The sequence below is a fragment of the Emydura macquarii genome, unplaced genomic scaffold (genome assembly GCF_026122565.2).
Source record: "Emydura macquarii macquarii isolate MOO-44397 ecotype Brisbane River unplaced genomic scaffold, CSIRO-AGI_Emac_v2 contig_3451, whole genome shotgun sequence".
Taxonomy (NCBI): Eukaryota; Metazoa; Chordata; order Testudines; family Chelidae; genus Emydura; species Emydura macquarii.
The window spans coordinates 1,027,030-1,052,674 of NW_027133588.1; the positions used below are offsets into that span (position 1 = coordinate 1,027,030).

At 48.2% G+C, this 25,645-nt stretch overlaps 1 protein-coding gene across 3 annotated transcripts; it reads left to right on the plus strand.

The window, feature by feature from the left end:
• Positions 1 to 7,472: 7,472 nt before the first annotated feature.
• On the plus strand, positions 7,473 to 23,943 carry LOC137144350 (uncharacterized). 3 transcript variants are annotated; one of them, XM_067534587.1, is made up of 13 exons: positions 7,473 to 7,575; positions 10,001 to 14,063; positions 14,812 to 14,870; positions 15,307 to 15,464; positions 16,105 to 16,229; positions 16,736 to 16,794; positions 17,896 to 18,032; positions 18,126 to 18,250; positions 19,093 to 19,151; positions 19,633 to 19,787; positions 20,445 to 20,554; positions 21,207 to 21,329; positions 21,982 to 23,943. In XM_067534587.1, exons 2-13 carry the CDS (start codon positions 10,014 to 10,016, stop codon positions 22,030 to 22,032), a joined length of 5,211 nt encoding a protein of 1,736 aa, XP_067390688.1. In that variant the 5' UTR covers positions 7,473 to 7,575; positions 10,001 to 10,013; the 3' UTR covers positions 22,033 to 23,943. The 3 variants fall into 3 exon arrangements, with proteins under 3 accessions (XP_067390688.1, XP_067390689.1, XP_067390690.1); XM_067534588.1 differs by lacking the exon at positions 7,473 to 7,575 and adding an exon at positions 7,882 to 7,980; XM_067534589.1 differs by lacking the exon at positions 7,473 to 7,575 and adding an exon at positions 8,889 to 9,005.
• Positions 23,944 to 25,645: the final 1,702 nt, after the last annotated feature.

Genomic DNA, 25,645 nt, shown 5'->3' on the forward strand with positions numbered 1-25,645 from the left:
TTGATATTTTGTCTTTTTTCACAGACACAAACAAAGCTGCCTTTGGAGTTTTATCCTGCTTTTATTGAATGAGAAGGGTGTTCTGGTTTTGATTGCAGTAAGAGCAGAAGAAGATGTACGCTATCATGGTCTGCCTTTCAGTGATGACTGGTTCTTTCTTATGCAGGCACTTTTGCCTCCACCCCTTTTTGGAAAAACTCATTGCAGAGAATCAAGCTGCACTTAGTCCAGCTGGACCTCAACCACTGCTACTCCACAGCTGTTGACCCTCACATCTGTGTTCTTACAGGAGGTGTGGGGAGGAGGTGAACATGGCACAGGACTCCACGTTCAGCCTCCAACTCTTATATGCTGCTCCTGAGGTACAGAGAGGATGTAAAAGTGCTGCATGGGGCCAGGGGAGAATTCCCCTGGCACAAGAACAGCACAAGGCCACTGTTGATCAGTTATATAGTCAATTGCTTGACCACAGTTTGGTTTGATCTGAAATGAACTCAAGTGACCAAATAACCAGTATCAGGCAGGTTTATGGCTAAAAGCCAATAATAATAATATAGTACAGGACAAAGGTTCAGTACGACACCAGTCTGTGGGAAACCATCTCATGCAACGTTACCTTCACCTTCTGCAGAGGGCACGCTCCCAAAGTTACACATTTCAGCTTAGAGTACTGATAGGATGATTTTACAAGTTACAAAACTCTTCACATGTCACCAAAATCCAACCCATCAGTTCAGCTCAGTTCCTTAACTTGTTGTTCTGTACCTTTACCTTCCTTATCTCTGTTTACATATTAGCATTGCAATTACTGGTCCATGAAGGTACCTCCCTAATGTCTAGTAAAATGTAGAACAAATTTATCTTGATTTTGGCAAGTTTCCTATATACTTACGCCAAATGCTGGGTTGTACTTTGCAGGTTATTGTGGGAAGTAGCTTAGCCTGCGTGAACAGAACTCTGGGAAAAACATAGGCTGAGTTAGCTCTTATAACCACTAGGCTGTATACCCATACAATGTAGTACATGCTAACCTAACACCACTGTCTCTGGCCCTCCACTGCCCCCTCACTGCCTTCAGTGTAGGGGGGATGCTCGGGTTGGGAAGAGGGGCATGAGAATAGCCCATATGCACCTGGATAAAGCCTTGCCTCTGAATTGCTCCTTCTGCACGATGCCACCTAGTATGTGCCACACAGAATCTGTCCCCTGATCTTTCTCTCACTGTCGAATGAAGAGCTCGTTCCTCATGCCAGAGTTCTGGTCCCTCCCTTGGTCTAGTCCATAGAGGGGGAGTAGACCCAGCTCCATACAGTTCTCATCTACGGAGAGTGGATGTGCAGTCCTCCACATCTTTCTCCCTAACACACACCTCCCCACACACACACCCCTCCCCCTCTACCCATACTGGCTACACTAGCCCACACCAGCTTCTAAAAATCAAGGCGTCGCTGCTGGTGTTGACGGAAAGCGGCAGCCCTGGGTTCTGTCAGCTCTATGCTGCTGAAAAAGGCAAGGCAGAGAGGCCCTGGCAGAAGCACTAAGGGTTTGTTGACGCACACAAGAGTACAGCAAGCTCGAGGGTGAATTACCCTGTTCTAGTCTGCTGTGGTCTAACTCAGTATGCACAATCAGACATGGGCGAACAATTCGTAAGAACACGTGGAGACAGTCCTGTTTCAAAGAGGACTAGATCAAAGCCCACTCATGAACTGGTAAGGTGCACTGACAAGGTCCCTCACCCAAGGCTCTTACGCAAAGGAGGCAGTAATGGGATAAGAGGGAAGGTCTCTCATGGATCAATAACCTGGTAAAGACAGGAAACAAAGGCCTGGGCTACATTACAGTTAGGTCAATGTAAGGCAACTTATGTTGACCTAACGCTGGAAGCGTCAACGTCTGACTGCCAGAAGTTGGGATCGGGCGACAAGGGATGGACGCTTGATAAATTGTCCGGAATGTTCCTTCTGAAGCATCTGGCACTGTCCACTGTTAGAAGACAGGATGCTGGGCTGGATGGACCATTGGTCTGACCCAACATAGTCATTCTTGTGTGCTTATCAGCAGGGTGTGCCCAGATGCACAGACAGTTGGATCATGGCAGGTTACTGCAGGGTTGATTCACACCCCAGCTCACCATGGTCTAATTGTTCATGTGGACCGGTGGTTTTCAACCTTTTTTTTCATTTGCAGACCCCTAAAATATTCAAATGGAGGTGCAGATCCCTTTGGAAATCTTAGACATAGTCTGCGGATTCCCAGGGGTTGCAGACCATAGGGTTGAAAGCCACTGATGTAGACAAGCCCTTAAATAACCCTCTGCCATGAGTGTCAGAGGATGGAAGATGTGGTCTGACTCCAGATGAAACAGAGCTATGGCATCTGAAATAAGGGCTTTCCTTCACCATGTGCTTAATGGAGCTGGACAAGCAGTTGCAGTTCATACTGATGTCTTACCCCTAAAAACTACTTGGTCTTCCCTCTTCAACAGATCTCTCTTGTGTCTCTGTCACTAACGTGTCTACACTAACACTAAATCGATTTAACAAATTCGAATTGGGTGCTACGCCACTTGCGGAGGTGGTCTTATTAAGTTGATTTTACAGGCACCTTAATTATAATTAAGAGTGGTGCCAGTGTAGACGCGGGTGTAATTAAGTCGACTTAAGTGACTTTAAGTCGACCTAAGTTGCCAGTGTAGACCAGGCCTATGGCACAGATGTGACTGAATGGTGGGCCTGGGACAAAAAGTGCTCTCTCACTGTGGCACCCATTAAATAGCCTATGGTGCTGCCCAAGCAAGGTGGCTCTCTACTATGGGAGTGACATGAGCATTAATGTGCCTGTAGAAATGAAAGAAACTGTCCTTTCAAATTCTGCAAGGCTTGTGGGAGACTTGAGTATGTGACCAGTGTCACTTTTGAATTCTTGTTCTAAAATACTCACTAATCCTCACTGCAGTTCCCACTGGAGCAGTTTACGGTTCCCTTCCAATTTCAGCAGTCAGCCAGCAGACAGCATGTAACAGAAAGAAGAATGGTTTAAATGAGGTGGGAAAGGAGGCAATGAAATGCTTTTGGAGTGCCGTAGGCATTCTGTTGGGGCAGTGCCATGATAAATCGCGGGGATGAAAGAGTGTTATCAAAGCTGTGTGTGAATCACTGAGCTTATCTTAGATCAACCCTTTCTCTGCATTCAGCGTGGCTGCAGTCTGAAACAGATACTTTGGCAAAGTTGAACCTGGCCCAGTGTATGCTGCTGCCATGCAAGGCATTTAAGCCAATGCCAAGTTGAAAAGGATGGTATCCCTCCCGTGCCGTGGCACTCTCTCATTCACTCTCCACTGGAGGCCACTGCAACACCAGTTGAGTTCGATGTTTTTTTCTTGGCGGTGTCCAGAGAGATGAGCATGCATACTAACCATCACCTGCATGAGAGCAGGAATAAAGTCCCAAGTTGTCAGCCACTTCAGATCCCCCCACACATGGTATCCTGCTGAGGTTTTATCTTACAACATATAGATCAGGACCAGCAGGGGGCTTGATGCAAAATGTCCATGTGACACCACTTCTTCTCCATTGCCTGATTTAATCCAGTTTAATCCGTCCCATCCACTGCATCTTTCAATAGCCAATGGCCAAGTTGTTTAAAATACTGTCAACCAAATACTCTGAGCAAAATATTTCAACTGAAATTTCTTTGTAACAGCTGGACGCAGCTTTAACAAGACCAAGGTGCTGGGTGAGGGGTCTAGGCCCAGGCGACTTGAGAGTGACGCTGCCCCTCCACGAGAGCTGCTGTTTGTGTGCTGACTTAGTGTGCTTATGCGGCTGAGATTCCCCTCATGCTGTTACAATCAGTCCAAAAGGCTTTGTTTTATCTTGTCTCGTCTGAAGCCCTGGGGTTTCAGTAGGGCCAGAAAAAGGAACCCAGGGTGGCCACATCAGCTAAACATCAGTTATTTTTAGTCTGGCTTCTGCTCCTGTAGATAGTCAAAGAGCAAACCCAATTGCAACCCACCCACAGCCCCAGTCATGATAACACACACTGTTATTCCAGGCCTGGGGCCCCCAAGCAATTCCATTTATACAACTGAGACCTGACCCTCTCCTATATGATGAACTGGATCCACACCTACCTCTGCCATGATACCTTATTTTATAGCTAAGTAATCCCCTAGCTCAGTGGTTCCTAAACTTTTTACCCAATGCCCCCCTTTATCCCTGTCTCCGCCTCCCCCCCAACTGGGGCTGGGAGCAGGGCCATGGTCAGGGGCCTGTAGTCAGGGCCGGGGGCCATAGTAGGCCAAAGGGTCAGGGGCCTGGTTGCAAGGCTGCAGCCTGGGTGTTGAGAACATGACTGGACACCAAACCACAACCAGGGCTGAGGGGGGGCTGCGCACCGAGGCTGAACTGGGGCTGAAGGTCGTGGCCAGGCCCGGAACAGAACTCGGGGCAGAATGGGGCTGGGGGGTGTTCTCTCCTCACCACCACCACCCCGCTTGGGGGCTGGCCCAGGGCCCGGCCGTGCCCCTCCCCCCCCAAGCGTTCCTCTGCACCCCTCCACAGGGGTGTGCCCACAGTTTGAAGACCTCTGCCCTAGCTATTGGGCCCTAACACAGATTAGCCCATGCCCCTTAGCCTCTATGCTTGGAGGTTTCCTAACGTATGGTAGATTTTAAGACAGTGCTTGTATGCAGCCTTCTGCTAACTACTGGAAGAGTTCAACTCCTTCCTTCGCAGTGAGAGCCTGCCCCAGCAAAAGGGTCAGCCATGAGAGGGAAATTTGCCCAGTGTGGCAGGAAATCCAGAGCTTTGTGGAGGAAGTAGCAGACTGGGCCAGTCTCAGCCGTAGACCAAAGAAACTCCTGATTCAGTGCCATCTCTGTCGCCGCGAAGCCATTTAATCCATCCCATCCTCTGCGAAGGGCCCAATATCTCTAGAGAACTGTCAGCTCATTACTATGAGCGACATATTTCAACCAGCATTTCTTTACGACAGCTGGAAAGAGCTATTACAAGCTGAGGTGGCAGAGAAAGGGGGAGTAGGCCTAGGGTGTGTCTGTGGCACTGACTCCATCCAGCTCCATCTGTGTGATTTTGAACACGAATCCACTATATTAATGGGGTAATTGGTCAGCAAAGACTTCCTAGTAGCTAACACAACCTTTATTTGTGTGGTAATTTTAATTCCCCATGGCATCGGCACTTTCAGTGCAAGGGCTCCACTGAGGAGGCGTTTTCTCTCTTCCCCTATGGAAGTCAGTCCCAACGCTGTGATTGTTGCATTCTTTGTGGCTGGTGGAGTTATAGCAGGAGCCCACGGAAGTCAGATACATTGAAAAGCAATGATTTTTTATTCTGGCTGTTTATCTTCCCAGAGGTAGCTGAGAACAAACCATATCTCCTCATGCCTCCTGTACTCCATCTGATACAGAGAGATTTAAAAGAACCTAAGCAGAGTAAGTCCCTTGGGGCGCTCACATCTCATAAGCAGAAAGTGGGGTTTTATGAGACCCTGACCTTCCACACCTGTTTTAAGAATGACAGCAGCAGCAGCACAGCATTACCATGTAATACGAAAGGTAGCACTAATCGTTAACCAGCACATTAATGTTTCAGTTTGCCAAAGCACTATAATTCAAATGAGAGTTTCTGACATTGGGCTCCCACGTTGTTTGTATACAACAGCATCACTCTCAGATCCTGTGACACCCGCCAGTAATGAAAGAAACAAATCCACTTCCATTTAAAATGTCATGCAATATATACACCTAGAAAGAAGTGGTGCTTATAATAACATCTTGTAGAGCGATAGTGCCTTTGATCTCAAATGTGTTTTACAAACACTAATGAATTAGGCTTCACGAAAGCTCTGCATTGTTATTCCCCACCCCCGTACAATTCAGGAAGCTGAGGCACAGAGATTGACTGACTTATCCAGGGTCAGATGAGAAATTTGGGTCAGCCAGGAGTAAGATGCTGATTGCACTGGTTTGTGCTGTAGCCAGTAGCTTATATACCCAGCCATTGGAGCCATGTGAACATTTAACAAACAACCGTGTTTTGCTGTAAAGTACTGAAAAATATTTTTAAATGGTATAGTTGAGCTAGGGAAACAGGCTCATAGTAGAGGAACAAGAGGAGGTTGGGTAGCTGTAAGTCTTGCTCTCCAGATCTTATAGTTGTCTAACTAGATGCTCTCTTAAAGGGCATCCTGGCCAATAGAAGAGCTGTTCCATGAGCTCATATAAAATTCCAGTTCAGTTCACCGGACAAGCTACTAGAGACGGCAGGGACTGTGCTAAAACAATCCCCTGTGGGGAAATATGAATGCAAATTCTCAAGAAGTATGCTGGCTTGGTACTTCTAGAGACCAAATACCTCTCTTTAGCGCTAGGACAGGTCAGAGTAGAGCAAATGTAATCCACTGCTGTGTGTATTCTATATCCCCCTCTGTGGTGGTCCCCAGAGCCTATGATTCTGCTACAGCTGTGGGGGGTGACTATGATGGCTCATGCTTTTTAGCACTGCCAGTCCCAAGTTCAGTCCTTGGTGTGTTTGTCAAGAGGGCAGCTGTCTCACAAATTTTCCCCACCCATCTACCATAACATTTGGAGCAACCACCTGTAGGGTTGAGTGGGTAGCTCACTGGCCATTCAGTCCTTGATTTTCCTGCTAAAAGTGCCAAGAATGGGGCCAGTCAGAATGGCAGTAGTGTTAACTTGGTCATATGTCCAGTAGGAGCCAGACCCATTTCACGTGAGCTTCTGAACAGCTCTTAACCAGCCTGAGTTTAGAGGCACAATCTGATGTCTTAACAACATTTTTGCCCTGTTGCTTCAAAAATTCTTTCATCCTAACAACCTTTCAAACACTGACAGGATACACCTCGATCTCATAACTGACCTACTCTGGGCACAAACTTGTGACCTACTAATGCAAAACTCTAAACACCTCTCTCAAGCTACTGAGCCATATGACCAGCTTGTTTTAAGCTAGCTCTTTTAATCTTCTACTAGACCTGTTTCCCTGCCCAGGCAGCTGGGATTGATCCTAATTCTATCTTTACAGCTCTTCAAGCAATAGATAGTGAGGGAGTATCAATCTGTTGCTGCCTTCACAATCCAGCCACCTCCTCCCTTTTGTAGTTAGAGAGGCCAGCTGACGTTTCCCTCCTACCCACACTCTATAGCAACTTCATATTGAAGGCCTGTCCAGGCAAAAGGGCCATTCTAAGGCACATGAGTTGTGTTTTGGGGGAGGTGGGTTGGAGGAACACAACAAACATTCAGGACCAGCAAAGGCTGACTATGCACTTCCCAATGCCTGTAGCCAAAGCATCACAGGAAACCCTGGATTCCACCCTCCTCCCCCTTATTCTGGTTGGGAGAGATGTCACATGGGGAGGTGCAAAGTGGGTTAACGAGGAACCTGGCCATCTGGGACTCAATAGGTATTTCCTGCCTCGCACACCTAGCCCCTCCTAACTCAGTGCCAATGAAATAAAAGAGCAGGCCTATGCTCTGCTGCTGTGTATCCTTCCTCTCTGTGTGGGTGATTGGTCAGTAGCTCCAAGGTAAGACTAGTTAGGGGTTTGTTAACTATCAGTGCCCTTGGTTAAGGGGACTGGGTGAATAGTTGTTTGGGAGGGGGTTTTCACTCTGAAAGTGGTATTGCCTTCTTGCAAAGATGGACCTGGTGTGGGTAGGCTGGCTGTAGATGAAACTAGATCCTTAATGGGGGTAGCTTTAATGTCAGTCTGGTGTGGCTCATGGTGCTTGAGTGGCTAATGGGGTTGTGGTGCTCATTTCATGTAGGATGATTCTCATGCCATAGGGAAACAATTGCTAGCTGTTCCCCTGACCCTATATAGCAAATACCTGTGTGGTGCCACTGTTGTCTGAGGCAGCTAACTTAACTGGCTGCATATAAGAGGCTTGGTGAGGAGACCTGAGATCAGAGAAACCATAGGAGTATCCAGGTATGCTTACAGAGAGGTAAAAAGCTAGCTAAACCTGACCTTGATTTTTTTTTTTGCCCGTGCTTGTGTTTAATCTGCTTGATACTTGTGTACTAAAGGTGCATATAAAGTGGTGGGGAAGAAGCTGTGTATATATAAAAGCTCTACTAGAAAAATAAGCTAGAGTCCTACAAGTGCTGTAGAAAACAGCTCTGAGAACTAGCAGCTAGGTATTGAGAGGCCTATTGCTGATCTTCCCCCTCCTGTGTATGCCTCCTGTGGTGGTGGCCCTGGCCCTTTGGAGGGGGCTGCTTTGTCTTGACTAGGACTGTTGGGCATGGCAATCCAGTTGTAGGCTTCCTCATGCTGGTCCATCTGTTAACCCTAGTCTAGAATGCCTATTGCATGTCTATACTTCTCTCCTTGTGTGATCATGTCTCCTATGACTGTAACTAGGAATGGCTAGGATTCTGCCCTGTGGTCTCAACTTAACTTTCCTCTATTAATAAGTCAATTAGTAAAGCAGCAGGGTTGTTAACACCAATGGTGCTGTGGGGCCAACTTGCCCGGAGTGTCTTCCACTAGCTGGAAATGCTTCATTGGCTCTAAAGGTGCTGTGACTACCAGGCATGCTTCTGCCTTTGCATTAGACCCGCTTCACAAACCTTCAGGACAAAGGCTTAGCCTGAGGTTAGGGGTATATAATTGCAGGCCCTGTTGTAGCTGTGGGGGCTGGTGGGCGCTTAGCATACTGAAGTGCTAGGTCTACTACACACCCCTAGTTTGTATCCCATCTTTCATTCACTACTGTTGTCTAGCTGTAGTAGAATGGGCAGTGGCACCACAGCTTAGCCATGTCCAGTACAACCCTGTGAGCAGGTAGCTAGCACAAGTAGGTGTATGTGAGGTGGTAGACTAGGTGTAGCCTAGAGGGGCCTCTAATCAGGGCTTGGCCTCCAGTGTGGCATAGGCACCCCTCCTTTCCTCAGCCCCTCTAGTGACCACTCTGTAGAGTCTTTCCCTTGTGATGGTGGTGCCATTGGAAGGTGGGTAGAAGTTGCTAATGCTCTTAAAGTGACTACTTAGTGTAGAATCATCTTCATGGCTCCTGGGTTTCAGGCTTCCCTATTGAGCTTACAGATTGGCTGTAGCTGACAAGCTCTGAGTGATCAGGTGGAGTGCCATAGTGTCCTTAGCAAACTGCTCCATGTCCCTCTCCTTCCTACCTCCATGTCAGGGCACCATAAGAACAAGGGGTCAGTTTCTGTAACAAGGAGGGGAAAATGCATGGGTTTTGAGACACTTCCTTGCTCTCCCATCCCCTCCAGCGTATAGCATTCCATGTGTAGCAGTGATCTGGAGTAAGAGGACTGGGGAAAAAGGTATCTGGCCTACAAGATTGAGGCCCTTCCCTAGTCCTGGGGTTCCCTAATCTCTCCCAGTACTTGCATTCTGCTCTGTTGCATCTTTTGGTGTCCCATCTAAACATGGCTTTAAGTAGTTCAGGGAACACGTTTAAAACTGTAACACTCCTATTTAAGAGCCAGCTGTGTGAAGTACACTCAAAAGACAATTGCTACTGCAATAAGAGTGTGGTGGGAGATTGAGAGGAGTCTCTGGCTTTTTCTTGGCTGCTGTCAGAGCTGGCCATTTAAAAGAAAAGCAGCACTAGGCTAGAACAGTGTCTGTCTCTCCAGTGTTGGAGGAAAAACTGTTCACCTACTACAGCTGGGATTAGTTGAACTGCTTGGTTTGAAACTGACATACAAAAGTCTTGGCTGAAAAATGGTGCCCTTTTAGGGCGGGGTAGCCATGGAAAACAAACTGTATAGCTTGACTATTAAAGAGCAAGGAACTCATTGGTTAAACCTTCTGAGTGTCAGTCTGTCACAAGTTATTTAAGGGCTTGGTTTTTAGTCTTCTGTTTGCAGGTGGGCTAATGCATCCCTTGGGGGCATGAGGATTTGAAGTATCAAAGTAGCTGCTAACTTAATTGGGTAGGACTAAAACAACTACTACATCTCCTCCTAATTCTTCACAGCTGAGCTGCCAGGATGAGATTGCCCATGATAAATCATGGGGCAGGACCGCCAAATATGGACGAGTCTTCAGGGCAAGAGACTACAATGGCTTCCTCAAGAGGGAGGAAAGGAGCCAGGAGAGTAACCCCATGCCCTGCTGCTGCCTTAGTGACTGTTGCCAAAAGGCATAGATGGCAAATCATCCTGGCTCTGGTCACCTGCTTCCTTGTTAGCACCATTGCATACAATGAAGGGTCTTCAGTTACTCCTGGCCAGAATCCTCTTGGCCTTGTGCCTGCATCTTCACCCTCGCTGCCTGACTTGTTACTATCCCGCAATGCTACCAGTGGCATCTTGAAATCCAACCGCTACATACTAAACCACTTCGTACAAGGGCAAACTGGCTTGCATGCTGCTGGGGAGACGCCCCATGCTAGAACCTTACGGGCAGACTCTGTAGGCACCACAGACCAGCTAACTCATTCCCTTTGGCTTCCAGGGGATTTAAGGCAGATTTCTACACTTCTTTCATTCCAGCTTGATGGGAAAGGGAGCCTGCATTATAAATCTGGAGCTGGCAAGGATAAAGATGGCACCGGTTCTAATACTCTGAGACTTGACACGTCTCTGGGTCTTGGTGCATTAGCTAAAATTACAGGCTTCTCTTCTAAGCTTTCCCCCAAGGGGCTACAGGCATCCTCAGCTGAACTGTTGTCCTCCCCACATGCATCAAAACCAGTGACCAAAGCTGTGGATGTTGGAGCAATAGACTTTAATTACCCTGCAGTGGTACCTGCAACTCTGTCCCAAGCAGAATCACTCACGACAGACGCTGGCTTCTTGCACTTGGCTCCCAATGCATCTGCACAGCCTCTAAAAGCATCTCCAGATGCTGCATCTATTGCTCATTCAAGGCCAAGCTCGGGCTTGACGCAACAAGCTGCTACTGAAAGCCTTGCTAGTGAGGCCTGGGGGCTGTATAAAATGACCCGCTCTGCCACATTAATGGCTCCCAGCACTAGCCTAGATCAGAGAGCCACTAAAACTAGTCCCATGAGTGTCTTGCCTAAACTTCTGGGCTCCCCTTCTCAGACACATAGTGCTAGCAAAGTGCCTTCCTTCTTAATGTCACTCAGCACAAATTGGGCTGTGCCAGCCAGCCCAGCGGTGGCTGCCACACCGTATAACTTAACCGTGAGTACCGACTTCCCAGAGTCCATGCCTCTGCTGGAAGTAACGAGCTCTGGCCCTGCAGAACTGACCCCTAGGTGGCCAGGTTCCTCCCCCGTATCAAGTGATGTGGCTGCTCATGACACTATGGAGCCAGTGTGGCTCCGTACTGTCCCTGGGATGGAGCCCTCTCATACCCCAGTCCCTCCTTCAGGAGGCAGCTACTTGGCTGCATTCCCCAGTGTAACAATGCCCAGCCAGGAACACCGTCCCTCTGAACTACCTGTGACTGAACTCTCACAGAGTCCGTTTCTTGCTAGCATGCCCCAATCCACCCACCCGCTCCCAGCTACAGCAGCTATGGCAAAACTAGCCTCTGTCAAACTAACGGCCAGCACCTCTGCTTCTGCCCCACTACACGTGGGTGACCTGAGCCACTCCACAGAACGCCCCTGGCCTGGGCCCATGGCTGTACCGAACACACCAGCAGGCCCCACTGAAGGGGCAGCAACTAGGGCAATGCTGTCCGCGGCTGTGCTGATTGCTGTCACCCCTGCTGTTAGCGAGTCGACTAGTTGGCCAGCACTACCTGTACCTGTCAGCACGACTGCACCGGCTCCTCCCTTCTCTGGTGCTCCAGCCTCCCCGCTTGCAGGTGAGGTGCATGCAAGTTCAGTAGCAGTGTCATCTGGGCTTCCTTCACGGAGTGCTGCAGGGAGCGATCCCCTGACTGCTCTGTCTGGACACAGAGGAACCAGGGCACATGTACCCTTTGTTCCCAAGCTAGCCACTGCTGGGCCGGGCCATCCGCTAGTTCTGGCTACTCGTTTACCAGGCTCACCCAAGGTTCCAGCTGACCTTGACATGCCAAGTTCTCTGTCGCTGGAAGCGACCTCTCCTGAGGCATCTTCTGAACACACCGTCCTCTCTGGCGTCCCTCCTAGACTGGTAACTAGCTCTGACAAGCTCACTGAAGCTCCGGTCAGTGATAGCACTCAGCTGGCTGGAGCAGTCACAGAGGCTTTCACTTCAGTTGCATCTGGAATTGGTCTTTCTGCAGCCACACATCCCCTTGACCATCTCAGACTTGAAGCAGAGACTGCCAGAACTTCCTCTACAGAGAGAAACCTGACAACAGTGCAGCTGGGTCACACACTGACAGAGCCCACTACTGAAATGGCATGTGCTGGTTCCGATTCCACGAGTTGTCCAACCTGGGTGTCTGCTGACCTTAGTACAGCTGGGGAACAAAAGGGTTCTCCTGGACTAGCTGTTACACACTCTCCTACCGATCTAACAATTCCTCCCTCTGAGAAATCCATGAGAGGAGCCCCCAGCTTGGGGGAGACACCAATTGCTAGTACCAGTCAGGCTTTGACCTCCTCCACAATCTTGCCTGGTGTAAAACCTACTGATGGCTTCCTGCCTAAAGATACTGCAGCCTATTCTCCATATTCGATGCTTCCTATTAGCAAACACGCTAGAAGCCAGTCCAGTACGTCCGCTTGTTGCCCTGAGACATCTCCTAGTGTCTCAGGAGCCAGTACAGCTGCAAACATCTCTAGTGCCACTCTCTCCAGGGAATTGGCTAAAACTGTGAGCTTCTCTGCTAAAGAGCAGATGGCAGCAGTGGCTGAAACGCCTACTGGCTCCTCAGAACCCCCATTCAGAGCGTCAGCAACTACAGAATTACTTTCCCACTCAAGTTCAGCAAAGCCACAAGCTCCACTAGCACGCAAGCACTTTTCACTCCGTAGACCAGGAATTCGAAGAAGGCTGTCCACCCCAGCTGACTTGGTCTTCTCCTACTCCACCACATCTCTGCCTACTGTGACAGACGTCCTGCCAGGGCCAAAGGTGCCCACTTCTCTACAGAATGAGACCTTCCCTGTGTTGCCCTCTAAAACAAGTAGTGATACAAGTACCATGATGGAGACTGATGCAAATGTGACCCATTCCACTCCCCTGTACCTAGCCAGAACTGGGATAGCATTGCTTGCTGACTCAACCCCTATGGGAAAGGCACATACTCCAGTGTCTATTACAACAGCAGGTGGTCCAGTAACCTCCACTACGGCTGCATCATCCGAATGGAAGCCCACATCAGCGACTCGGGGAGAGCATAAAGTCCCAGATGAGTTTACAAAGGCAGCAAACTTCAGTGGGTTGGCCTCTGCTGAGTCTCTTTCCAATGCTACAGCACCTGCTCTTGGGTTGACCTCCACAAGCACAGCTGTGTCCAATGCTACATGGGTTAAAAACAGAACAGCTGCTCCACTGCCATCACCACCAACATTACGTACAACTGCACTACTTGCTAGTACAATCTTTACACAGTCTACTGGGCCCCAGGCTCCCATTTTACAGGCACTCCCTGAAGCCAAACCTAGTGTGGTGACTTCCCTTCATAGTACCACCAGAATTCCAGCCACAACAAAGACAACTGCCCAGCTGACTAGTACTAGAACTTCTGCCACTCCTGGTCTGCAGCCTCCTACTGTACCAAAGCCAACTAGGCTGATGCCTTGCAATAAGACCACTGTACCAACATTGCATAGACCTCCTACACCAGACTTGGCCACCCACTTGCTTCTAACCACCCAACATGGTTCAACAGCTAGAACAGACCTTCGTGTATTAACTCTGCTGACAGCTGCAAGAAAGACCTTAACCACAGCTGCAGTGACTGCCAAGCATGTGGCTACAATCGAAACTAGTCACATTTCAAAGCAGACTCTACCCAAACCCAAGGTCCCAACACTGAGCTTCTCCCCTGTGAGTGGACCTGCATTGCTGTTGCCTGTGCATATCCTACCTCTGCAGTTCCGTCTTAGTAGAATTGCCTACACACAACTCCTGAAGAACAAGTCTTCTGACAACTACAGGAAGCTGGAGAAGGAAGTGATGCTAACTGTAAGTAGAACTCATGAAAGTGGTGCAATTTAGAGAAGTCAGCAAGTTACTAGTACCTAACTTGGTTTTCATTTGCCAGGCTGCAGCTGAGCAGCTACTTGTAGCTTCAGCCCATGTCAGCTATGACCTTACTTCTCCTAAGAGGAAAGGTCTACCTAGCCCACGAGGATTTTAAGTAGGATTCCTTAGGTGGTGGTGAACTAATGCCAGCCTGATGTGGATGGGTATCTTTTAATGAGTATCCAGTGCCCATATTTCTCCTACCACTGAACCAGCCACAAGTTTAGTTTTGGTCATGATCAGCACTGGACTAATGCAGATGAACAGTCCATAAGCAAGCAAGGGGCTCTATTCCCCAAATGATCCTCACTGTAGGATGAGGTAAGGCACCTATAATGCTTGGACTGTAGTAAGGCAAATTCTGTTCCATGCATAGCAATGCTGAGATGGCATTTCCTGTTCATCCATCAGACCCACATGAATGAGACATGCACCCCCCCTGACATCCCTGGCCTCCTGACTCTATGCTTCTCAGTCTAGCTTTGCTCCAAATGAAAGCAGGGAATCTCTGCTTCACACCCCACCCCAAGAACAGCCAGTGTAGTTGACTTCACTTCCTGGCTCTGTTGTAGGAACCTGGGCCTGTTTGCACAAGTCTGACCATGCTTCCAGTAAGCCTTCGCTATTCATAGTGGAGTAGCTGTTTGTGAAAAATCTGTCCTTAACCAGTGGCTTTTCTTATTTCCAGCTAAACAAGATGTTCTCCAACTATGAGAACTTTCTCAAAGCAAACGTTCTCCAGTTCGTGTGAGTACCTTGCACTACACACCTTAACCTCTGGGGAAGGCAACACCTAGCTCTGAGAAATACAAGGCTTTTAAACATGCTATGCACGGATTCCATCACTAGCTTCTAGCTGTAAGAGTGCCCCTCAGGTGGGGAGTAACCCTATGTTGATCAGGCTGTCTCCCTTCCCTGCCCGTCCAGACCAGATAACTCTCTAAGTCACCGGAGAGAAACCTGCTGGGAACACAATGATCAGAAACTCATGTTCCAGTAGAACAGACAGTAGGTGGCAATTGGCTGACTCGGGCATTGAGGCATATCAAGGCTATGCTTTGAACTGACGTTCCTTTAGAATAGCCACTCCAGGCTGCGTGACTTAGGATGCTCTCAGGTGCTGTGCAGACACCTCGTGCTACTAGATCACTTCTAATCTAGCTGTCTCCCTGGCCTCTCGTAGGAATGGCTCCGTCCTTGTTGAGAGTGAGGTTCTATTCCAGGGTGATGTCCCTGCTCCCACAAACTCTGACCTCATCCGTACAGTTGTTACAGAAGCGGGAAAGAAAATGGACACCTTCTTTGACTGGAGAGTGGATGTCCAGTCTGTCCGGTCAAATGGTAAGTGCCTGAGTCACTACAACACGACCAATGCCCAGCAGCAGGACAGAGCTACCACCTCCACTCCTCCCCATTCCCAGATGGCAACAGGGACAGCAGCTTTGCAGCTGCCGCCTGCAGGAGGCACATGCCATCTCCATGCACACTCAGTGACCCATCACAACTGGGGGCGGAGGGGAAAGGGTGTTGGAGCTCCATCTGGCCCAAGTAATACTTCCTACACAGTGGATTCTGGAGTCTACTGTTACTGTGCCATGTTTCTTGATACAGTGTACCCATGACAATGGATGGGTTGTTTGCTGCAGTAACAGTTAAAGGGAAGATTTCACATTATGCTGCACTTCCTTTCAAGGAAAATACCAAGTAGCATGCCCTTCCTAGGGTCTCTCCATCCCAGGAGAGCATTCCTCCTGCCAGCTAGGATTTGCTGGTCCCCGTGCGCTCTCCCCTTCCAAAAGAGGGCCAAACTCTACTTCAGCTTAAAATGGTGGGTGTTATGCTTCAGGCTTTGAAAACTAGGTGTACTGGAGTTGTGCTTGCACACCAGCGCTATTGGGCCATCGATGGAGAGGGCGATAAAGCAACAGCCAGATGTCCTGTCTAAGGAATGTCACAACCCTTCTGCCTCCCTCTCCTCTAGGTTTCAGCCTTGAGAATCTAGAGCCAGAAAAGCTGCTGATCTCATTTACTGCTCTGAGACTTGGCTCGATTGCCGCATTCGATGGTGTGGGTGGCCAGGGTCCTCTGGACAGACTAAACAAAGTGGTATGGAAACGCTCTTATGATTCATAGTACAATGGAGCAGTGTCTCCCTATCTCTGTGAGATGGGACTGATGACCTCATGGTTAAGGCGTGGGAATGTGGGTTCTCTTGTTACCTAGGGTATGCCCCTTGACTTCTATGAAGTGGGGCTGATGCTTACTAATTTGCAAGGCGGAGTGACTCTCTAACTCTAGCAGAGGCCTTAGTGCCCTGCAAGTAGGGGCTAGTGAAGACAGCGCTACACACACCAGACCTAGCTAGCTGTAGATAATAAACTAGAGTTCTAGTTATTGTCTCAATCTAGGCCCACTAGGGTGCAAGGAAACAGTAGCTCAGCTGCATAGCCAGGACTGCAAGGGATTTGACCAGATATTTAGGGAATGGACACAGCAGCACCAATAACTGAATTATGAACAAGGTTCCTGCAGACGGGGAGCTTCAGAAGAAAAATGGGGGTGCAGGAGGCTGGAGAATCTGGGACCCAAATTGTCCCCTTTCTTCTCTATAGGTGGTTCAGTCTCTGGGAACCCTGTACAGAGTGAAGAACGTCTTCTTTAGCCGACTCAGGTATGGACAACTCAAGCTGTGGTTCCTTTCAGAGCTCTAGACACTGCTTGGCAGTTAAAATCCAGCAGCTAGCGTGCTAGGCTGAGTGAAGGAGCTAAAGTGTCTCACTAGACTGCACGAGGCTAAACTGCTTTAGGGCATTGTTGGGAAGAGGAGGGGACGCTCTTAAAGCCTCTTCTGGGGCTTCGAAGAGATGAACCTAATAACAGTTCAGCAGCTTCCACCTACCATTGACTACAGGAGAGCAGACCTGAGACCAATAGACTTGTAGGGCATACAGAGATCTTGCAATAAATCTAGCTAGCCACAAGATGTCACTCCTCTAGTATTGTCTCTTGCTGCCCGATATGCCTTCCATGATGAAGTGGCAATCCTCTGAGCACCTGTTGGCACTGTGTGTGCACTTAAACACAACCTTGATGCAGAAGGGGTGGAAGGAATGGCAGTAGCAAAGTGGAGGCAAGACTCCAACACTAAGTACAATCTCCTCCCATTAAGTACAGAAACGCTGAACATACAGGATAGCTGGAGTCCTTGCCAAACCAGATCGAGACAAACAGGTAGACCTGTGAGGTGACAATCCAAGGTGCCTCTGCTGCAGTGCTAACCATATTCAGTAATGAGCATGTCCCATTCCTTTAATGAGAACAACCTCCTGTCCCAATGTGGTGAAAGACTTCTCAAAGTCTGGAGCAGTCTGTAGGACACCAGACTACTACTGCTTCCAGCTTTAGCTCCAAGCTCCTCAATTGTGTCTGCCTCTAGTGTAACCCACATCCCTCCTCTAGTGATGCACTTACTCAGCCTTTAAGTGGCTTTTGTAAGTATGATCCTCTAATCTCAGATGCAACTGCTCTGAAGTACAGCCCTGCATGGGACTTCTACCCACTCCTGCACTTCCTTGCATTTTTATCCTGCTCTCACCCACAAAAACCTTAGATTCCACATGAGACAAATTTTTCCCCATGCTACTGAAGTCCATTAATTTATAAACAGAACTCAAATAACTAAAAGAATAAATCTGGCTTAAACATGTAAAGAGAAATCCTCCAAACCTCTGGCTTTAATCTTTGTGCCCTGTAAAACTCTCTCCTCCCTTAGGGACATCAAAGGTGACCTGGAGATCAGTGGTGAAGCCTACGTTGACACACATGCCCATGCTGATGTCAGCCAGGTTCTGCAAGCACTGGGGGGTCTTGTTAACTACTCTGTAGACTTGACAACTCTCTCTGTGGATGGTCAGTACCCTTCCCTCTGGCACTGGTCCTCTTGGCTGGTAGAGGACGTTAAGCAAATATTTATCTAGCTCTGATCTCTCCCTCTCCCTTCAGATTCAAGGCTTAGCTTGCAGGTTTTCCCCATCTCCTTCCTGGTCAACAACAGGGTGGTCGATGAGAAACTGCTGGATCACTCTTCTGTGGCACACCAGAACCTCACCAGGGACCTTGCTGATGTGGTAGGCATACCCGCTCTCCAGCCAGTGACCCTAGTGTAAACTGAGTGGCTTCTGGGGAAGGAGAAGCAACCCTATAGAATCGCCCTTGAGATATCTAGGGCAGAAAGGAGGAATCTAGAAAGCATTCCTTCAAGGCTTCAGCCTAATTGTAAACTTAGGCCTTGGATTACTTCACCCATCAGAACTCCAGCTGCACTCCATCAGCTGGAGAAGGAGCACTTTAACTAGGAATAAAATGCAAGCATGCTGTTATCATAGCAGGTGCTCCAAACCTCTAGACACTCCAATATCCCCTAAAGCCCTCTCGTGAAACTAGACTCTTGCAGGACAATCTGCCTGCCCTTGTTTAGTTACCCTGTGATCATTACTGAGCAACAGTTTTGTTTTAAAAACTTCATCACAGCAAAAGCTTCAGCTGCAGTTGTGGTGGGGAAGGGGTCTGCAATTAAACAGCAAAACACACGGTCTGCTATGTGACTGCTCTGATGACTACACCACTGGTGCATGCTGTGCTTAATCAGGCTTTGGAGTGTTGTGCTCTAAAACTCACTTTGGCTTCCTAATATGGGGCCCTCGGTGAGGATCTCCTAGAACTTCAGGCTTGACCTAGATCGAAGGCGTCTGAGTTGCTCCAGCCACATCTGTCCCTGCTCAAGCTGGCACAATTCTAACTTAGCCAGTGGGTGAAGCAACTCTGAAGCCTGGGCCTGGTGCTAGCTGAGGAACGTGGTCTGAATGGGGTTGGCCGTTCTACTGTGCAGCCTCTGCCACGCAAGATGCATTTTGTTGATCTGCACCTGTGAGAGGAACTATATCCAGCTAACTCTGATCCACTCTTCCAGCTGATGCATGCCCTGAGGAAATACGAAGGCCTCCTGCAAGTGGTAATTCGTGACATCCTGTGCGTAAACACTCTCTGCTTCTGTGTAGGCTGTTTGCCTCCTACAAGGTAGTCTTCTGGGGTATGCAGGCCATGAAATGCATCTGTAGGATTGGGAAGATGCCAGTTGAAAGTGGATGACCAAAGCATCTACTGGTGGCACCTGTTTGTCTCTACATCCATTGAGACTCCCACCCTGCCATAATAGCTTCTGGATCCAAAAAGCATGCTTCATGCTGTCACTTGTGACTACCTAGTAAGTTTCCCACAAACTTCAGTGAGCCTCTTGGCTAGAAGGGAGCTCCTTGCCCATAAGAGGCAGCAGATCTTCATTCCCATTCTGCCTGAAGCCTGTGACCATTGGGAGTCCAAGATCTAATGATTCTTGGATGCAGCCCTGGATTAAAACCATAGGCTGCCTGGGCTTAACAGAGCCAGCCCCGAAGCCCTCTGAAGGACTGCTCCTCTGCCTCACTGGGATCTGGTGCCGCTCTCTCCACAGAAGCGGCTCCCTGATCTGTCGTGGGGAAGTCGTATTCCAGCCCCCAGCCCCAGCCAGTATAGATGTCCTGCAGACCCTTGTTCTCTCAGTTGGTCCAGGTGATGCGTTGGCTGGGTCAGGCTTTCAGGTGGATCCATATTCTTTCACCGTGGCAGGTAGGAGTGCTTGGGGGATGGCGCTGGGATACTAGATGTCTCGAACTTGACCAGCACCCTGCTGAAGTCCTCTTACAGCAGCTACATGAAGCTGCAGAACTGACTGCCAGTCTGAAGCTCACTGCTCCAGTGCATTCAACTTCAGGAGCAGAACCACAGCCCCATGTGGCTTGCACTACCTGCTTTTAGGGGGGAGACAGCAATTACTTCCCTCTTCCTCTGCCACCCAAAACTAAGAGCTGATCGAGCTTTCCACTGCCCGGGGGCCTCAGAGCCCCTCCCTAAGGTGGAACTCTGCATTACTAGTGGCCACTACAACTGGCCACACCACTGCTGCAAACTGCCCACAGGCATTGGCTCAAATTATGGGTCTAATGTACCAGCTGAGACTCCTCTCCTCCTTGGAGAGGGAAGGCTGATACAGGTGTGAGCAGCTGACGGAAGGCATGAGACTGGGGGACAACTCTGAAGCTGAGCCAGCAGAAATGGGTGCAATTTCTAAAGTGCTGCATTCAAATAGCTAGCAAAAAGTAAAGCTATGGTGATCAGTGGATGAAGGCAGGGGGGTGGAGGGCAGTGTTCCTAAACAAGAATCAGGGCTGTTGATGACAGCCAGTGGCAATGATGCAATACCCTAACAGTCTCCCTTTCTTCTAGATGAGCAACTGGAGCCTCCTTTTGTGTATCCAAGTTTCCCTGGATATGGTGTGGCAATTATTGTCCTGTGTGGCCTTGTTATCATTGCCATTCCCATCATGGCGTTACTGGTAAGATGGCAGTAACACTTTAATAAGCACACCCTGCCTTTTGTCAGAGGGATCTAAATGCTAATCTTTCAGTCCTTTGTGTTCATACCCTTTGCAGTCACTTGGGTGTGAACACTCCTGTAACCAGGCTTCTAATTAACAGATAATGAGTATTCTCTCACACACACACACACAGGCATTCTGGGTTGAACAGTGGGGAGCATTTCTAGCAGATGATGATCTGCCTTGAGGAACAAGGAGCTAAAAACCAGTTTTAGTAGTTTCGCTCTGCTTACATTGGTCACTTTTTTGACCAGTATGCATGTTACATCTTAGACTACAATTGTTTTCCCCGGATAGCCTCCTTTCCTGACTCTTCTAGAGAGAAGCTCACCTAGCAGTAAAGCAGAGTAGCATGTATTGCACACTACCCCATTGTCAGGTGGTAACTGTTCTTCTTTGTACAGAATTTCTATGCTGTGAGACACACTTGTCCAATAGCTGCTCCACTGAGCCACTAGATGGGCTGGCCCATACAATGGTGCGTGCAGTTTGACACAGCTGCTCTGAACAGAGCTCTAATGTCCCAGTCTCTGGTGTGTCCTGCTAACCTGTTGGCACAGATCTCTCGCCTTTTTTCCCCCTCATGATGTAACTTTTTTTTCCTGACTAGTATCTGAATTCTGGGATATTTGGCTGGCACGGCAAGGCTATAATTCAGGGTGGGAGAGACCCTGAAGCAGGGACACAGACCTTTGAACTGGATAACCAAGGATTCCGTTCTGCCATTGAGGAGGCAAGTAGTAATGTGGGGGGTGGGCATGTTTCCTTACTCTACTTCCATGCCGAAGGGGAGCCTAGATTAGTATTCTGGGGCCTGGTACCTTATACTAAGGAGCCCCCAACAAGGGAGGCACCAGGTGGTCTAGGAGTGCCACAAAGCATTGCTGCTTATTGGGCTTTCCAAAGTCCACTGCTTTCTGGGATGTGGGTAGGAAAGCCAGAATGCAGCGTCAGAATCAGCTAGTAATAGTAGAGTGTCCTGAACCTTCCATTCTCCAGCTGAAGGAGACTACTACCAAATCCCCTTAATTGGAAAGGTATGTGGTGGTTCTTCCACGCTGAGATCCCATGCTAGAGGTTGTAAAGCTCCATGTAGCGCAGAATGCCAGCAAGTTGCTCCATGCCTAGACTACAAAAGTAGGAATACAGTAACTTTTTCCACATAAAACATTAGGCATGCATGAAGATGTCTTTCCTCTAAGATCTGGAGATATTCCTCCCCTCCCCTCCCCTCCAAACCTTCATGAGGTAGACTTGCCTCTGTAGCAAAAGGTCACTGAGTACTGGGTCCCAAGGAGTCTCGGGGGGGCGGGAGGGAGGAGAGGATGCTTTCTAGGGCATGGGCAGACCTAAAGGGGGGGTGACTTCCTTTCTTTGAACTGCAGGATGATAGCAGAGGATCATATACCCCTACAAAGTACTCTTCCAGAGAGTGAAGATGCAACATACAAGTTCTCCCTCTTGACTCATGGACCTAATCTCTAATCTGCTATCGAAACCGGAAGGTTCAAAGCACACTCTCAAGGTGGTGGTGTCTAATTTCATGCTTCTTTCCAAATATGAATTATTCTGAAATCCCTTGGATGGTGCAAACTTTCTCAGCTGTATGAAATGACAATTCCCTGTCTGCAGCCTGAATAAATTCTGTCTACACTGTAGAACTACAAAAGTAGCTGCAACTGGGTTAATTTTTGCACCTTCTGGAGGGAAGTTGGACTTAATGCTTCCATCTAACTTGCTGGTGGAAGAAGTGCTTGTTGCTCTTTGAGGAGCATCAGTGTTGTGTTAAAGCCAGGACCTGATTCATCAGTGATGTTTAAATTGTGCATGACTTTCTTGTTGAGGACTAGCTGCCCCTTGCAAGGGAAAGTGAGGAGGCAGACTTCTATCAATGTGAAATAACTCCTGGATGAAGGGCCTCTTGACCTACCAAGAGTTCTGATTGGGTATTCAGTGTGAATAATGCTACAGTTCTTCATGACTGCAGCAGAAATCCCCCTGTGAGATAAGGAAGTTTTATTGTAAGCATGCATTTGACATGTTTTAAAAGTTATATTTTAAACTTTCTCCTACTCAAATTTTGGCTTGCTGCTGAGTGTAGATACAGTGACAACTTCATCCTCTGACCATTGCTGTGATTGGGAGGCTCAAAATACCTGGTTTCTGTAACTCTGAACCAAGGGCAGTTTTGTGACCGTAGCTAAAACCAGCAGAGTTCCTTGAGCAGAGAAGACATTTGGTCTAAGATACAAAATGACATCAGACAACTTAAATGCCCCATAGACTAACTTGTAGAAGTACTAGTGCAGTCTCTAGGCAACTGCCTCTCAAACCAGCCCTTAATGAGCGAAGATAAAGCTTCCCATCTCTGACCCTGGAAACCATGACCTCACTCCTTGGCTTGTCCAAACAGGAAATGGCAGAGCTACTGGCAGCTTCCAGCATGCTAGTAAGGACCCCTTCCTTCTCTGCTTCTTCCAGGCACTCTTTTTGGCCAAAGGATACTATTTTCCTTTAAGAGGAAAGGACTGTTTTGTCTCTGGAAAAGTAATCTTCCATTCTGTAGGTCTGAGCAAATACAGAAGAACCAGCCCAGACTTGCTGTCACCTGCCAGGTGGACTCATGCCCCAAGTTAGCTTATTTGGTGGAAACATCCCTGGGATGTGGAAATGGCCTGTCAGTGTGAGTCACTATAACTATGGCCATGTCTTTTAGTTGACCTGTCCTTAGATGATGGGCACTTCCAACTTTCTTGGAAATGTCCTCTGTCAAACGGGGTGGCAGAAACCACCTAGCAAGTTCTAAGGAAGCAGAGAATCTACTTCAGCTTCAATCTGGATCAAGAAGGGTGATATTCCAATACTGGGCATTCTTAAGTACTATGTCCGTTAAAGAAATCTCCTCTTGTGACCTTCAGAGAAACAACTTGGTTACATGGTTAATGGTGCAGTTACTTCTGCATCATAGACTGCTTGAGCTTCTGAGAAATGACAACCTGGCTAAACGTAATTATACAGAGGAATCAAGTTTCCTTAAACTGAGTCCTATTATAGTTCTCCATCAGGTCTATTTTGGGATTTTTTTTTGGGGGGGGGGGGGGGGGAGGGGAGAGGGGTGAATAGCAAATGGTGTGAGGCTGAAAGGAGTTGACTGTCACCCAACTACAATTTCAAAGTGCCTGAGATAGCATAGCTTTCCCTGCCAACAGCAGACTCTCTTCCTCACAGCAAACTGGTTTAACTTATACCCCTTTTTTACATGCTTTTCTCAGATTTGTGGCAATCCTTTTGGAGAATGTGTACTTTGAGTTGTGATTTTTTTGAATAAATAGTTTAAGAATAAAATATTCAGTTGTAGTGTGCTTATTGAGGGGAATCATGGAGGGGGATCAAGGGTAGTCCACCTGTGTTCCAGATGTACCTCATTTAAAGAGGTGCCTTCCATGGCAGTCTTTTCCTAAAGAGAACTTTAGTAGTAGTGTCTCCTTCCACAGAATTGTTACCCATACAATCAGACTCAAGACACCCTGACAATGGCCTGCCTGTGACTGACTCAATCAGTGTTTGTTTTGGTAGGTGAAAAGGGGGAAAACAAGTTTTGAACTATACATTAAAACAGTATACAAATGGATACAAACATCCAGCTTTATCCTAGGCATACTCAGTCTATTTGTTTCTTGATAGTCATCACACTTGCTTCTTCCGTAGTCTTCCATCCCTCTGTTCTGTCTCCTGTTTTTGACTGCTTTGCCTTCTTTGTAACTTCTGCTCTTATATTTCAGCTTTTGATTCCCCTAATGACCATCCACTCAGAGGCTTAAAGTCTGTGTGTATCTCGGCTCTCTGCCTTATGTACAGATACTGGCCTATTCTGACTAGTTCTTTTCTCAATTCTTGCCATTCACATACCCATCTACCACTCAGCTGTAAGACTTCCCTGATTAGTCCATAAGTATGGACCAATTACAGCCATTAAACTCATCTGTCAATCAAAGACAGACCTGTTTGAAAACTTGGGCTGTGCTGATCCCTCCCTTCAGGTTTTAGAATGAGGTTTCTCTCACCCCAACCTGCCTGTTTGCTATTGGCTAAGTTGTTCTAAGCCCACCCTTTTAGTTTTTCTAGCTTTGTTTGGTTACCACTTCCTTCCCCCCCCCCCCCCCCCCCCCCCCCGGCAATAACTGCTTTAAACTATAAATAAAACATACATTCAGGTGCACCTAACATGATTTATTGTTGCCACTCCAATTGTACTAGTTTTAATACTCTTTCCTCCTGCTTCAGCTAGTGGCAAATGCTTACTGCTATATTCCTCACAAAGAACAGAGCAGCTGTAAACGTTCTTGTCTCACCACCAGGGCAATGCACCCCCCCCCTCCCCCCCCAACCTATATCAGAGGGGGCTGAAAGGAGCCATTTCATAGCTCTGCAGCCAGGCAATATACTCTCTGTGGAGCCAAGAATATCCTGCTCTGCAAAGCATTTGCTGTTGGGCAAAGCTTTAGCAGACCACGGCCCTGTGGCCCATCACAGAGCTGGTGCAGGTGATTCACAACCGTTCTGTCTAGTGCCCAGTAAATCAGTAAAGGCACTGGCCTTTCTAAAGATGGAACAGTCTAAAGCTGAAAGGAGCTAAATGAGGGAAACAGATACACAATGAAATTCAATCCCCTTAACAGCTTTAGTGAGCAGCCAGTGATCCAGGTGTGTTTTAGACACTGTGGCGACTCCTAAGATCAGCGTGAAACCAGTCTCGCAGGAGCACTTCTGCCAGAGACCAGAAGGCATGTGAAGTCTCTGGGCTGGTATCTCTCAAGGCAGGTACTGTGCTAGGCAGCTTTGTAACACAGCGGCTGTGCTAATCAGACAGATGACGAGCAGCAGCCCTAAGCGCCTTGGCATCAAAGGAGAATTTTTGTAAAATAAAGCCTGTGCCAAAGTGGCTGAGCAGCTGCTGCTGTCCTGTGGGTCAGAGCGCCTGGTATGAGGAGGTAATCTAGCTAGAGACAGCTAATGGGACCGAAGGGGAGAGCAGCGGCTGACAGGAAG